At 51.5% G+C, this 15677-nt stretch overlaps 1 protein-coding gene across 1 annotated transcript in view; it reads left to right on the top strand.

The window, feature by feature from the left end:
- Nucleotides 1–213: 213 nt before the first annotated feature.
- The window catches only part of LOXL2 (lysyl oxidase like 2), a 29302-nt gene continuing 13838 nt past the window's right edge, over nt 214–15677 (top strand). Inside the window, exons 1-4 of the mRNA XM_034070382.1 lie at nt 214–347; nt 4385–4815; nt 5755–5930; nt 13704–13915. Of these exons, the coding sequence (XP_033926273.1) occupies nt 4455–4815; nt 5755–5930; nt 13704–13915 (749 nt within the window). The 5' untranslated portion in view covers nt 214–347; nt 4385–4454. The remainder of the gene's footprint in view (nt 348–4384; nt 4816–5754; nt 5931–13703; nt 13916–15677) is intronic.

Below are 15677 nucleotides of genomic sequence, written 5' to 3' on the forward strand. Positions count from 1 at the left end.
TGCACGGACCCAATTCCCAGGGTTTGTGCTGTGGAAACATTCCCGTTCCTGACCCAGCTCCTTCCCTGCTCCTCTGCCTCGATCCCCCCCCTCATTTCTCCCCTGCCCGCAGCCCTTCTGCTCGGGTTACAAGGCAAGCCCATGATATCACCGCTCGCTGAGGCTGGAGGGGCCGGCTCTTGGGAGGGGTTTGCTTCCCTGGCTCCAGTGAAATTGGCCAGGAAGCAGCCGCTTCCCGCACCACATCGCTCCGGCTGCGGGAGGCTCCCAGCGAACCGGGACGAAGAGCTCCATGCGGCAGGACCGGGCATCGCTGGCCCCCGGCGCAGCCCACCACTAACGCCAAGGTAACGGCGCTGGAGGTGAAGGGGTTGAGTGCTTGGAGCGCTCCTATCCCTCTCTTGCTTCGGGGCTGGGAGTTGGAGTTCGCTTCTTCCCTTCTCTCCCGTGGGTTGGTTCTCAAGGGGGATGTTTGCATGGAGCAGGCTGCTCCTACCCATCCTGGCCCCCAAGACTTGCTTTGGCAGAGGTGGGACAGCGCAGATGCTCAGTGCTGATTGCGAAGGTGTCGTGGGCAAGTTAAAGGTCTTCCCCTTGCCCACAGGGATGAAGTAAAAGCCATGCTGCAAACAAGCCCAGGCAATGGGTGTGCTGTGAGACTCTAAAATGGGCTTGATTGAGAGCAGAAAGCTGCAGCCCTGGGTACACGTTACCGGGTGCACTTCAGGAGCAGCTGAAGGCTCCTCTCTGCTGCTCTGTCAGAGGAAAGGCTCCAATGCAGCAGATGTTTCCCATTGGCAAATCGGTTTTGTCCCTGGGTAAGGACCTTTGTTGCTGTCACTGCTTGGGGTTTGCAGCCCTCAGCCTAACAGCACCGTTCTTGAGGCTGGTTCATCCCAGGGGTGCTCAGGATGACTCCAGGATACTTGGAACCAGGGGAGGTTTCTCTCTGTGCTGACCCTTCCCCAGGCTGCTTTTATTGCCTTTTATGAGCAGTGAATGCATCCAGGGGTTAAAGCTGGAAGCAAATGTGCATTGCTTCACTTGAAGAAATAGATCTGGGAAGAGGCCTGGATTTGGAAGCTGTAGGAAGTGCTCAGCTGAGCCCTTGCATGAAACGTGCTGGCCATGGACCAGGCTGTTTTGGCCTGCAGAAATCCCTGCATCCTTTGGAGAGCAGCACACTGCTAAACACTTATCTCATAGGTGTTATCAGTGCTGTAAACGGCTTTGGTTGGGCACTTGCCACAGACACTGATTCTTTGTTGTTAGACCTGTAGCTGTCTTTAAGAGAAAACCCAAGCCAAGAGCTTTTTCCTTCCTAACTGATGTGTTTGTCCATCAGGGCTCCTCTTGCTTCAGCAGCAAGTGATGGCAAGCAGCATCCATCCCTGGGCTATAGGTGTGTGTTTGCTGCCTGTTCAAAGTGCTGTCTGCTGTAGCTCATCCTCATCACTTGGCAAACAGTGCAAAGTGCTTTCTTTTCCAGATAGCACATATTTCATTGAGTTTTGGGAGGAAGTGAAAGGAGTGAGTGTCTATGTAGGTATGGTTCAGTGTGAAGTAGAGGCCAGAAAGTTCTTTAGTTGTTATCAAGTGATGTTTCCCTCTTGAGTGAGACCTTTGGCAGGTAAAGCCATGGCAGGGCTCTAGCTTTGCCTTGTGTGAGCTTTCCTTCTGTGAGAAGTCACAGTGGGACTTTGCTCTCTCTTTCTCTGCAGCATCCCAACAGACCAGAAGCAGCAAATCACATTTGGAAGCTCTCCTGATGCTTCCCAGCAGTTGAATTCGGTACTGGTTGCCCTTGGCCTGTTTGCAGTGATGTGAAATACCTTCCTTAAGGCAGCTCTCAGGTAGCAGGTTTTGGTTGCTGAGCAATGGCAGCTCTAAAGTGACTGCAGGGCTTGGGCTTTGATGGGGTGCATGGTCTTCTCCTGAGCTCCTTATCCACGGAGGTAAATCCTGTTCCTCTACCTTATGGGTCTCTGCTGTAGATTTGGGTTTATTGCCATTGCTTGGTGTATCTGGGCCTGCCAGTGACATGTATGGCTTTGTGTTTTAAGAGGAGGATGTGAACAAGAAGGCTCTTACACCAGGGTTGTCATCAACGGGGTTTAACCTATGACAGCATCACCTCTAGGGCCTGAGAGGCAGGCATGCAGCATGGTCCCAGTGCCAATGCCTCTTCCTCCCAATGGATGCCAAGCCACACGAAGCATTGCTGGCTCTCCAGGCACAAAGGACTCAGATCAACCCCTCCAGACTTCCCTTGGATGTCTGGATAAGGATGGAAGCAGGAAAGACGGTTTCTGGGTTGATCTGAGCTCATCTCTTGGATCATTTGGTGACGTTCAAAAAGGAATTCCTGTTGGCAGGAACAGGTTTGGCTTTGGGGAGATCTGAATCCCATGGGTTGCACCAGGGAAGCCTCTGAAGAAGATCAATATTATCTTGCAATGAAACTGGTGTTTCCTTATAAGCCTGTGTCTGTTCCCTTCCAGACTGATCCTGAAAAGGGCTGAGTCAGCAGCCAGCAGGAGCATGCCTTAAAGCCTTCAATTACACAGTAATGCAGTGATGGAGAATCATCCTATGGCCTCAAGTAGAGGATGGGGAGCCAGGAGACCTGGAGCATTTTCCTGGCTTTTCCACTGACTTTATTCAATGGGATTTTTTATGTTCTCTCTTGGAGGCTTTTGAATGGGGAGACCAAAATATATACTTTTAGGATGACATCATTATTAAATCTGGAGGCCATTAAGGAAAGGGTGTGAGGGGAGGAATGAGCCCTGCAATAAAGGGAATAGTCAGCACAAACCCAATGTCCTGTGCTGCTTTATCAACCCTCTAGATCAGGCCTTGTGTGTTGGATGTGGTTGTAATGGGTCCCAAGAGCCAGAGGTGGAAGAAGCTGTTTCATAGCCCATACATCTCATCCCAGGGACTAGTGGGGTATTTGTTCTGTTGAGACTTCCCAGTGTTTTCCCTGTTGTTCTTTGGGGCTTGTTGTTCTGACATGATTCTGCTGCTGTTTGGCTTGCCTCCAGTGGGAAGTGGCCTGGATGGGATGGATGGATGGATGGATGGATGGATGGATGGATGGATGGATGCTGCTGCCTCTCCAGTGTGCGTCTGAGTCGTTTTCCTTGGGAAAGGTTTGGGATTGTGTTCATGCAGGCTCATTCAAACCCCTTTTTGCTGGTCCTGGACAGGGGCTCTGGGGCAGCCTTATCCTCGGGGCCAGGGTTTCTGCTCTGAGCTTTTGGGGAACAGGAGCAAATGCGCTGCAGTTTGGGGGTGTTCGACCCCTTTGGCTTTGCCAAGAGGGATGATGCATTCCTGTATCCCAATGGGCATCTCCCAGGCTGAGCTCGGTATCGGGTGAAATAACCTGGAAGGCTGTTGCATGTTTTAGGGATAGCAGAGAGCAGGAATACGGGAGGGTTTCAGTTTCTAGGCATCTGCGTTTAGAGCCAAGTCTTTCCCCTTCTCCCTCCCCTCTGGTGGTTGCCAGGAAATAAGAGAGCTTTAAAGAGCTGGGAGCTGTTTCCCACCACACTCTGGCATTGCTTCATTTGGAAACTATGGAATCCTCAACCCCCTGTGTGCTGCTTGTCCGCTCCATGCGCTGAGTGAGGCTGGGGATGATGGGAGCAGGCAGACAGGGACCAGGATTTAACTCCGCATGGGATCCCTCAAATGAGTCAGTAAACTGCTGGTTCCTACTCCCAATGCCAAGCTTAAGGAAGGATGGAGCACTTGCCTGACAAGTAAGGCCCTATCCAGACTTAGCAACCCAAAGCTGGAGACCATTAGTCACTACTCCATTGGCAGACAAGGTGAGCAAAGTGTCTGTGTACAGTAATGTGTTGATTCTCTATAGAAGGAACCAGACATGCAGCAAGAGAAATACATCATCATTGGACTGGGAAAACAGACATCAATAGGAATAGCAAATTGTAACACATCTCATTACCTTCTGCTTTTCCACTGTTTAAGTGATAGGTTTGGCTTCTTTCTTGAGGGAGGGATGGGAGCAAAAGGGTTCAGTTGTGTCCTGGTAGGATTTGACCTGAGGTTTGCTGGAGCCACTGAACTGCTGCATCTGCAGAGAAATAGGAAAACCCATTGCACTTGCAACCTGTTTCTATAGGGAAAAAGGGTTTTCCAGCTGAAATGATTTGGCAAGTTGCTCTAAACTTAGAGTTTGCTTTAATGGGAGGGGATTTACAGCTCCCCCACCCCCAAGAAATCCTGTGCTTGACTTTGGTTATCACAGGTATCATTGGACATAGCCAATTCCTCAGCTCTATTCCCTGCTGAAGCGAGAGCTACAAAGTCCATGTCATTACCAAGCCTTACCCAAGCTTTTGTTCCCTTCCAGGCCAGGCCTGCAGCACCTCCCTGCACTGACTGGCAGCTGCTGGCAGGGGCTTTGGCTCTGAGCACTGAAGATGGGCAGATTCCTGGGTTTCATCCATAACCACTGTTTCATCACACTGCTCCTCATCTCCTTGAGCCCGCTGAGCCTTGCCCAGTACGAACACTGGCCCTACCTCCCCGGGTACCCTGAGCCACCCCCCCAAGTGTACCAGCCCCCCCCGAGACCAGCAAACGTGCCCAAGATCCAGCTGCGGCTGGCAGGGCAGAAGAGGAAGCACAACGAGGGCAGGGTGGAAGTGTTCTACAGTGGTGAATGGGGCACCGTGTGCGACGATGACTTCTCCATCCATGCTGCACACGTGGTCTGCAGGGAGCTGGGCTATGTGGAGGCTGTGTCTTGGCTACCCAGCTCCAAGTATGGAAAGGGAGAAGGTAAGGACATGCCAGGGAAGCAGAGACTGGATGTCTGCAGCTCCTGGGAATTCCAGAGCTCTCTGGTTTAGGGTGCAGTGATGCTTCCTACAAGCATCCCTGAGGCAGCCCCTTCTGCTGCAGTACTCTTCAGACAAGCAAAGCACTTGGTACCCCAAAATAGGGGAATTGCTTGTTGGCTTTTGCACCCTGCAATGTAGGAGGCAAAGTGCAGGGGAGCAACATGTGCCCAGCACATATCCATAGGGAAAACAAGCACTATGGGAAGGAGGATCTCAGAGATGCCGCTGAGGCTTTTGCTCCTCTTTTTGGAGGTGGCACCTATTGGTTTTTGCCTGTTTAACTCAGAAGTGAGCTCTGAGAGACCTGATTAAAGAGTATCTAATACATTGGCTGGGGCTAAAATGGCCATTGCAGTCTGGAAACTGGACCTGGCCATTTGCTTTCAAAGAGCACCCAAACCCCAGCAGGTTCCAGTCCATGGGGCTGCGTTAGAGCTTAGGCAAGGACCTGCTTTTGAGAAGCTGGGGTGTTCAAGCAAAGCTTGAGCTTTTCCTCCAGGTGCTGCAATGAAGATTGGAGACCTGATGGAAAGAGAAGGCCGATGGGGTGTGATCAGAGGTGTAATTGAGCCAAGCCGAGGGCACTGGTGATGCTGTGTGCTCCAAAGGGGCTGTCATCAGCACTGATGCATCAAGGATCTGCTTCCCTCTGAGCCCAGTGCTCATCCCCATGCAGACAAGGAAAAGCTGTGGGGCAGAGCTGCTTCCAGTTAGGAAGCACTTCAAGTGAATCATTGATGTTCCTTGGCTGGTTTGTCCAAGCTCACTTTAGCAGCACTCTCTTCCCCTGCCACAGAGCCCAGCACCTTGCTTGCTATGAGTGCAACCCAGATTTACCCCTTCAATGAGGCTCAGTTCTGTGTTCTTTCCCCTTCAGGGAAGATTTGGATGGACAATGTCCACTGTAACGGGAAGGAGCCCACCCTGGCTGCATGCACTTCAAACGGCTGGGGAGTGACTGACTGCAAACACACCGAGGACGTGGGGGTGGTCTGCAGTGAAAAGAGAATCCCTGGCTTCAAGTTTGACAACTCCTTGCTTAACCAAATAGAGGTAAAGGTGCTTACAGCTGCATGCTGCTGCTCCAGAGACATCCCTGTCTGCTGCACACTGTGGTTAAAGCAATCCCAGCAGTGCCCCTAGATACTGGCTGAAGATGCAGTTTTCAGCTGGTCAGACCACTATATGCATGATAAGAACTGGAAAGTGGGGTTGGGGGTTGGTTTCAATAGCATAAGGAATGAGAAAATAGGTTACTCCTGTTCTGCCATCACTGTTCAGCTGCAAACTGGTTTATTGCATTTCTAAGAATGGATTTAGAGAGACACGATGGGTGCTGTGCTCTCAGACCTTCCATCCAGGTGACTTTGTTGGTTCATAGGACTAAACAATGAGTTTTCTTCCTGTCTACCTCCCTTTTGGTGCTGGGAACAACTGGGAGGTCTCTGGCATAACCAGGGCTGAGCAGGTAGGGCTGGGTTTGGAGGTGAATAGGGCTTCCAGCCATGACATGGAATGGGAGGATTTAGGAGAGAGATAAAGCTATTTTTGCACAGTTTGGTTAAGCAGAGCTGACGTAACCATGATAACTGGATGGAAATATTTGTGGGAATGGGGGATTAGTGTGCAGGAAGTGCTGAAAGTGGTTGAAGAGGGGAAAACATGGGCTGGTCACTGGGGGAAAGGCTCTGATTGCAACTGGGTTAGGCTGAGACTAAGTGCTTGAATCACCATCCAGGACTTGCTGTATTCCTGCAGAATAAGGAGCTGGGAAGAATCTGGGGAAGAAAGTGGTGTTTTCCCTTGGGCTTTTCAGGTTGGGAAGTATTTGTGGTGGCTCCACTACCAGTTCCCTTGTTTCAGGTGCTCTGATGTGTCAGTGAGTTCAGTGGCTGCTCTTGGTCAAAAGAGCCCATCCGGTAACTGCAGCCAAATCCTTTTAAGCAGACAGGGAATCCAGGATGTATCCCATCACAGTGAGGTTTCCATGGCTGAATCTTGGCTTTGTTCATGGTCTGAAACAATGGATTCAGCTGCCTTCATCCCTTTAAACCCAAATCACTCTGGCAGTTACAGCACAGCCACTGGTTCCCAGCGTTTCCTTCTCCTTTAGGAAGTACACTGCATGGGTGAGCAGGCACCATTCATTGTGCCATGGAAAGCTCCTGTGCAAGGGGGCAAATGTGGGATGCGAGAGCCAAAATGCCCTTCCTTGCCTTGCCCTTGCTTCGCTTGGCTCAGGAGGGAAAGGCGGCTTTCCAGAGGGATCCAGCTTGGGATCCAGCCTCTGTCAATGGCACCGTTGTTGCTCAGGGAATGAGGCGAGCTCATGGAACACCAGTGATGGCTTTGGCAGACGTGTGCTTCCCCAAAGCCACAGGGAAGCCTCACAACAGAGGCCTGGAAGAAAAGATGCTTTCGTCTAGATGGAGGTCACTTCTCTCTTGTATTAATCATAAAGGCTTTAGAGGGTCTGCTTTTCCATTAGCTCAGCCCTGGGGTTTGACTAATGAGTTGAGCACATTGGGTAATGCAGGGCCAGCTGGTGCTGTGTGGGTGCTTGAGCTTTACATATGAGAAGTAAAGGTTGAAGCAGTTCATGGAGCAGAAGCCTGGGTCACCAATAGGAGAAATGGGTGGAAGAGAAGTCATATTCCCCATGTTCTGACTGTGCTTGGGAGCTGTGGATGGATGAAGGCATCCACTGATGTCATCAGTAACAGCATCCACAGGGGGAGGAAAGTTGTTGCTTCTGCTTTACAAAACCCAACTGACTTTACTTGGATCCCTATAAGGTCATTGGTAGCTGAAGGGTTCCTTTCCTGCTGGTTTCCTTGCAGCAGAACCAAGGCTGAAGGGGATGTGCTATAGACATGTTTAGGATGCCATTTCTCATCCTTCCTCCTCTTAATCTTTGCTTTCTCTCCTTAGCAGCTGCTGTGCCATAGTTAGAGCCAAAGCTGACGAGCAGGGTTACTCATAGGGTCACAAACTCCAAACCAGGGAGGTCAAAAGGCTTGTGTGAATGTACACTGGAAGTCTTTGCTCTCTCCAACCCGCCTGGGAATGCTGCACATCCTACCTCCCATTCACCAGAGGAAACGGAACTGATTTGTAAGCTGCTGGTCCTTTAGGCTGTGGCCCAAAGCTTGCTCAAGTGATGTTTTCTCTCTGGAATGAGACCGGGGGTTGAGGGGCCTGGAATTCCCTGCTGAGCAGCAGTGCTGTGGTCAGGTCTCTCCACCAGCCCCACTGGCTTCAGTTATTGCGCTGACAGAGCTAAACCCGCCCAATCCCACTGAGATTTCCAATGGAAACATTTCAGATTGCCCTTAAACTGCTTTTAAAACCAGGCTTGGCTCGAACTAGGCCTGGTTTAAGATGATGCTCAGAGCTTGCATATTCAGTTGTACCTCCCTTTGCTTGTGACAGGCAGAGTTCACACTTGTGAAAGCAGCACGATAGCCCTTGAGCTGTTTGGCCTGGACAATGCACATCTCTCCATCTCCCAGTCTAGAAATGCAGCAGATAAGTGGTATAGGATGAATTTTCCACCCCTGTAAACCACTTGGTTTATACATGTCTATGCTCAGATCTTTTCCCATTACAGCTCATATTTTGAGGGTTAAGTCACTTCTCTTCCTGTCCCTGAACCTTTCCATTCCCTGCCTGTTGGCAAGGGGCAGTGCTTGACCCTGCTTCTGTAAGACAAGCTGCTTGTCACAGCCCAAAGTGGCAGGTTGCAGTCGAGGGTGAGTGATGGAAGGTGGTGGTAAGGAGATAGGAGACAGGCAGGAAGAGGTTAATCCTTTAACAGGACGGAGGTTGGGGCAGGCCTGAAATCCATCAGTGTCTTGTAAAGGGCAGTGAAGCTCCATTGCTTTTCCTTGCTGTTTTCTGCAGCTTCTAGCCTTGGGACTTGTTCAAAGGGTTCTGTCTGGGAGTGTGATGAATGGGCAGAGCAGAGCAGCCCTGTCATGGGCTGCTGCCAGCTCGGAATTAGCCCAGTCCCCTTTCAGCCCAGGGGCTGCACAAACACTGGAGGTTGCTCCCCATTGCAGGGCAGGGGAGCAGTGTTTGCTCAGCACCAATGTGTGATGGCAGCAAGTGCATTTCTCAGAGGGGCTTTTCCCCCTCCTCTTTAAGGCATCTGGGCCTCATAGGCAGCTCCTCATGAATGGAGAGAGCAGGGTTTGTGGTTTGACTTTGTTATTGCCTCCCTGGGAGCATTAGGAGGGGGAAAGCAGGTACATATCCTGCTGGAATCGCAGCCTCTCCCTTCCTGCAGACCCAGTGTGCTCTAATTCACATCAATGGCTTGATGGCACAGCTCGGGTTCTTGCCTTGCAGTTCCCAAGTGTCTGAAAGCAGCCGAGTGGGCAGCATGGTCCTGCCTTAAGCTCCTTCATAGAGCACCAAGGGCTGCAGTTTGGATGCGTGCACAGGCTCCAGGGTTTTCCCAGGTCTTTGCAGGATGCCAGAAGCTCTGAAATCAAAGTGATCCAATGAGTGCTCACTAAGCCAGGAGCAGGGAATGCTGTCCTGCTTCTCCAAACAGCCCTTGCAGCCACTTGGGGCTGTCCAGACACAGCAGAGGCCCTCCTGCAAGTGCTAAATGGGCTGAGCACCAGTATGAAGACCACAGGAACCAACTCCTGCCTTTAATAGATTTCTTATATAAATGCACCATAGCGAATTCATTTTAACCCAAAAACATCCCTAACAAAATATTTGTTGTCCACCCTCTTCCTCCGGGTGCACAGAGAGGCTGCAAATAGGACATACTCTAAATATATCGCATTCCTGAGCACATTACACGCTCACAAACAGGTCTGGTACCTGAGAGCAGCCCCAGCTTTGGCCAGACGGTGGGCAGGCAAAGTCTAGCTAAACACAGCAGCTATTTCTGGCCTTCTCTTCCTTTCTGGGGGGATGTGAAGCATAAAGGAACCTCACTTCCAAGCCCAGCGGCTCAAAGGCTCTGGTTATCCCATCTCAGGCTTCAGCTCTGTCTTGGCCATCCAGTTCTCAGGGCTTTTGGCAATGAAAGGTTTCTTTGCCTGTTTGTTATGACAACAGTGGCTTAATTTCTGTCCCCTTGGTGTAAATGTTTGCTTCTCTCAACATAAACCCATGTGCACCATCAGTGCTGATGCTCTGGGAGCCTAGAAAGGGTCTTCAGCATCTCCTCTGCAGCAGACTCCAGCTGCTATTAATGAAGCTGCTTTGGGATAAATCACTGCTTTTCTTCAGTGCTGTAATTAAAGGTGAGGGGATGACAGTTTGGAGCTGCTTTCCTCAATGGGCTCTTTGTGATGGCTTGTGGCATGTTGGGGTGCTGGGTTTGCTGGGCAGAGACCTGGTGCTTGTCCCCTACCTGGAGGTGGAAGCCATGAACCCCATAGGTAGAGCTTAGGAAGCACCAAGGCTGCAGTTCCTGCTTGTCTCCTGCCCTGGCTGCCTCCAGCCATCACGCTGGATGTGGCACCATCTCCCTATTACACCAGACAAGGTTTAACTGAGCCTGGGAGCAGGGTGTGATCTTGTGGTTTGCAGTGGGGAGGTCAGGTAATGAGGGAGGTTTCCTTGCAGCCTCTGATCCAGCTTCTCTGCATCAGGAGAAAGGAAACGGGGAAGGTAAAAGCTTTGCTCAGGCAGAAACCCTCTGACCATGATGTGCACAGGACAGAGCCGCATCCTGCCTGGAGCTGAGCCTCCCACAGCATCTCCAGGGCTCTGCTGCTGCCTTCCCTTGCCCCTGTCACCAGTTTCTTTGCTCTGGTGCTTTTCACTGTCCTGTTCCGCATTGGCAATGGCAGGGCTGCTGCTGGAGCAGTTCACAGCTCAGCAAAGGCCTTGGCTTTTGTCACTTCCAGCCCTGGCCCCTAATCCGGGGTTGCTCTCTCAGCCCTTACCCTTTTGTACTGCACATACCCAGAACAAAAAGTGCTTGCGGTCCAATGCAGCATCACATTCCCAGGGGATCGCTGTCCCCCATCCATAAAGCAGCCCTGGTCTCGCAGCATCCATCTCCCTGTGTTTATTTAACAGCTGGGGCTTTGTCAGTGACTCAGAGGCAATGCTGCAGATGGTTAAAGCAAAACAGATTCCACCCATTCCTCGGGCTGTGAAGAGAGAAGTCAGCATCAGGGGGCAAGAGCTGGGACTTCAGTGGAAGCGAGTGCAGGGTTTGAAGAGGGGAGAGGCGATGCCCTGGGGATAAAGTTTGTGGAAGGAGATTGGTTTGGGCTTTCAGTATTGCAAAAGAAATTGTGTCTGGTCCAAGCTGCAGCCTTAAAGCCTCCGGGTTTGGGAAGCCAAGAACTGGAGCTCCACTGTGCAGGAGCAGTGATGATCTGCAGAGGTTTCTGCCTCCTAAAGCAGGACAGCAATGAATATGGGTTAGGCAGGGACAGAGAGAGCACCTCCATCCTCTGCCCTGCGCTCCTCAGCATCACCACTGGGGATGGGCTCCATCCTGGTGCCCTTTCTGCTTGTTTTGGGCAGTTTCTCTGTCCTTGGCTGTTCAGACCCATCCCATGCAGGTCTCTTGCTGCTTCCTGACCAGGGCCACTGTGCATGGGGGTGTTTCAAGTGAGTGTTAAGATCCTCCTGAGCTGGGTCTCTTCTTGTGCTTTGTGGATAGAAATCTCCCCCCAGTGCTTTTCCCTTGTGCTGAGGGAGCTGAGCTCTGGCTCTGGGCCTGATTTTCTCCCTCCCTCCCTGCTTTGCATCCCTCATGCTGAGCAAACCACATCCCATCAGCTCTGGGGCTGGAGTCTCTGTTTCCATACCTACAACCAAGCCAGTTGTGTTTCCTAGAGCTCCCATTGCTCTCTGACTGACTGCTTGGCTCCTGCAGTACTGCTGAAGGCTTTGCTTTATGGCTGATACGTGAGGTGGGAGCTCACCAAGTGCCCATCCAGGTGCTGAGGCTGCTGCTTTGTGATCCTTGAGAGGATTTAACCAGCCTCCCTTGTAGCTGCAGCATGTGCCTTGAATGCGAGCAGAGAGAAAGCTTTCAGAGATGGGTTTTCCCTGTGGAGGGGACAGCTTGTCGTGGATGTTTGTCTCCACGTGTGCACAAAGCATGGGAGGGTGATTTTAGAGTCTGTTGTAGCCATTAAGGATTGTTTGCTTCTGATTTTTATGGGGAGCCTGTTTTCCCCATCAGAGGCTCCGCGCTGGTGTTGGATGATACAATACATCTGCTTCTGTGTGTGTTATTGAGCACTCTCAGGGTAACAGAACCTCTGCAGTGAAGCCATCAAAAGCTGCAGAATTAGGAGGAGAAAACTCCTGGTTCTTGCTCCTTGGGAAACCTGCAGCTTCCTCAGCTTGATCCTTCCACTATAAAGCTGAGCTTGACAATGCCTTGAATTCAGACTCTGGGCAAAGCCTTGGCTGCTCTATCAATAGTGCTCTGCTCTAACGCGCCCCTCTGGGAGTGGGAAGGGGAATGGATGGGGATTGGGTTTGCTCTCAGCCACATCATGAGGATGTCATTGTGTGCTGGTCTGCTATAGCTATCTGAGGACTGAAGTACCCTCCAGGGAGGGAGATGATAGCTCAATTCTTGCTGATTTGCTCACTTTGCTTCTGCATCCTTGGCAAATACAGGCAAAAAACCCCATGACAAAGGAGTTGGACTCACTGAAGAATCCCAGGGCAGAGCAGGGATTGGGTTTGTGTCTATGTCAGCATCTCCGGGGGAAGAGAGATGTGTTGTGGGACCTTGCTTAGGAGAAACTGCATTGCAAATGGACTTCCCAGACTACACATCAGTCATGTGTTTTGCTGTAGAATAGGTGGTAAATGGAGACAACAAAGGGGAATCAAGGAAGAAGAAAAGCCTCAAGTGACTTGCCCAGGTGTAGTGTGGGCAGAGCAGGAGCAGAGCTGAGGTTAAAGGGGAGATGCTCACTTGGTCTCCACTTGCCTGCCTGCCGTCAGTTGTATCAGTGCTGGAGATGGATGTGCCACGTTTCACCTGCAGGACCCGGCACGGCCTCAGCACCTCTGCCTAACCCGGAGCCTTGTGTCTCTTTAAAGCTCTGGGCATTCTTCTTTTCCAAGTCATTGGATTCGAGCAGAGGAGCGAATTCCTGAGCTCTGATGTAACCGTCAGCAGGACCCACGTGGGTTATGCCGGTTTTGACAAGAAAAGGTCTCCTTGGAAGCAAGTTATAACGTTTTCAGTAGCTCTTTTGTACAGCAGTGATTTTCCAGCCCTGCAACGCTGGTTTGTGCCGTGCCCTCACGTAGGCTCCGAATGTGAAATCCATTCAACCTCCGTGACTCATTTGCTGTCCCAAGGAATGCTGTGGCTATAGCAGGACCCTGGCTTGGGGAAGCAGCAAAGTGCTGGTGTCAGCACAGCAGGATTCCAGCTTTTCCAATGCCTGCCCAGGCCAGGAAGGGGAGGGATTCCTATGGGCTTGATGAGACCCCCAGCATGAGGCTCCCGCTTCCCTGTATCTCGCCAGCATAAAGGTGGCTCTAGGAAAGCTGAGCTGGGTTCACTTCCATAGTAGCTGAGACCAAACTGATGCCCCTGTGCTTCCAAAACAAGCCCTTCAGTGAATGTGAGTAGCAAGGGAGGTTTCTTATGCAGCCATTTGTGAAATCATGGGGTTTCTCTCTAAATGAGGACCAGCATCCTCTTGCATGGGCTGGAGGATGGATTTGCACAGGGTAGAAAGGTTGTGTTGCTTCCCTGTTGTGTCTGTTCCTGCTGCACCTCTCTAAGCAGAGCTGGGTTTTGCTCTCACCTCAAAGCCGTTTCCTTGCAATCCGGCATCATCTCTGTTCCCTTTATGCTTTCAGAACATGAACATCCAGGTGGAGGACATCCGGATCCGTCCCATCCTCGCCACCTACCGCAAGCGGGTGCCGGTCACGGAGGGTTATGTGGAGGTGAAGGATGAAGGGACCTGGAAGCAGATCTGTGACAAGCACTGGACCATGAAGAATTCCCGTGTTGTCTGTGGCATGTTTGGGTTCCCAAGCGAGAGGAAATACAACACCAATGTCTACAAGTAAGGGCAGGGTTTGGTGTGAGGGCACCAGCGGCTTCCTTGGCACACTTGGGTTCAGATTGCCAAGTGCCCTGCTCCTTTGGCTCCCATCCATCCAGGTGCCAGGCTGGAATTGCTGCAGCCATCCCCAGCTGTGTGTGGCTTGCTCTGAACTGAGCACTGAGCTAAGAGTATCGGTAGCACCTCCTTGCTCCTCCTCCAGCATCGCTCCTGCCTGTGCAGCTCAGATGGTGCCTGTAGAAAGATGACTTTAGTGTTGCTTTTTCTTCCTGTAGCCGTAGAAGGCTTTAAAAGGAGGGAAGAAACCAGTGATCCACAGGGAGACCATTGCTGGAAGCTGATGGCTTTGGGCTGTGTTTCCTGTTTCTTGAGAGCCAGGAGCTCTGGGCTCTTTTATCACTGCTTCAGTTTGTGTTTCATCACCAGCCTCCATCACAGACATGGTCCTTCCTACACTTTTCCCTAGGAATAACACCCTAAAGCAGATGCAAAACAGTTTAAGTGAAATCCTGCCTCATTCCTTCCCTCTGCTGTGACCTGGGGAGGGGGAAAGCAGCAATGCTGGGGGGAGAGCTGAGCTCTCCAGCCAGGAATATGGTTTTCCTGCCTGCCCCTTTTGGCCTGAGTGCTCCCACTGGAGCTGCCTGGCCACGTTCCATTGCTTTCATTAGCCAGGTCATGATCAATTGAAGAGGGCCGTGGGTTGGAATAGTGCAAAGCCACACAGCACAGAGAGCATTGGGTGAATAACCCAGGTGGAACTCTGCTTTCAGGCTTCCCAGGGACATGAGCAGTGGGCTCATAACAGGTACCAGGCGGCCTCATGCCCTGGACACCACTGAGGAGTGTTGCTTCCATCAGTGCAGCAAACTCCTCTCTGAGATTCCCATCCCCTGCATGGGAGCAGGAAGGATAAATGAGCCCTGCTAGCACAGAGGAGAATTTTCCTGCTTCTTAGTTGTGGTGTTTCCAAGAACAGCATTAACTGGAGCAGCTGGAGCCATCTGCCTTCAATAAGAAGGGGCTTGGTAATTGTCCCATCTCCTGCAATAGAGATGGAAAATCCAAGGCACAGTTATCCAACAAATCCTATTTATTGTGGGTGAAGCCTCAGGACTGTTCCTCTCATTTCTCAGGCTTCGCTCTCCCTCATTTGTAAATCCCATTCTCCAAGAGCGAATCCTTCCCTGCTCCTGCTCCGCAGATGGGAGATGGGCAGGAATGGGATTTCTGCTGGCTGGGGCTGAGTGCCCCTTCCCACATCCCTGCCAGCCCCATTGCCCACACGCTGAGCTTGCTGATCCCCTGCTTCTGCACAATGGTGGGAGGTGAAATGATTTGCAGATGGAAGAAAACAACTTAGTTCACGGCTGTCCCGGTGCCAAGGGTTTATTCCTGACCGTAACCGGGAGCTGACAGTGTGATTTATGGTAGGAAACGGAACAAATCTCAGTCTTGTTTCCATGTTCTTGTTCAAAGCGATTTGCTGTGGGCACTGCTTGTGAGCTCCTCCTCCCAACCCCTGCTCTGCTCCAGGGAGCACAGGAGGATTAAATGCGTTTTGCTGATGGGGAGAGGAGGTTCTGCCTGGAGATGCCTCAAGCCGGGAGCTGGAGCTGGTGCCTTCCTGAGGCCTCCCAGCTTTGTGATGTGTCACATAAGTGCAAGGAGGAGCTCAGCAGTTCCAGGATACTGGGTTCAATGTCAGCCCAAACAGCATCGCCCAGTTTCCCCAGTGTGCTCCCAGCACTGGAAAGCTGCT

This window comes from Melopsittacus undulatus, chromosome 18 (genome assembly GCF_012275295.1).
Source record: "Melopsittacus undulatus isolate bMelUnd1 chromosome 18, bMelUnd1.mat.Z, whole genome shotgun sequence".
Lineage (NCBI taxonomy): Eukaryota > Metazoa > Chordata > Aves > Psittaciformes > Psittaculidae > Melopsittacus > Melopsittacus undulatus.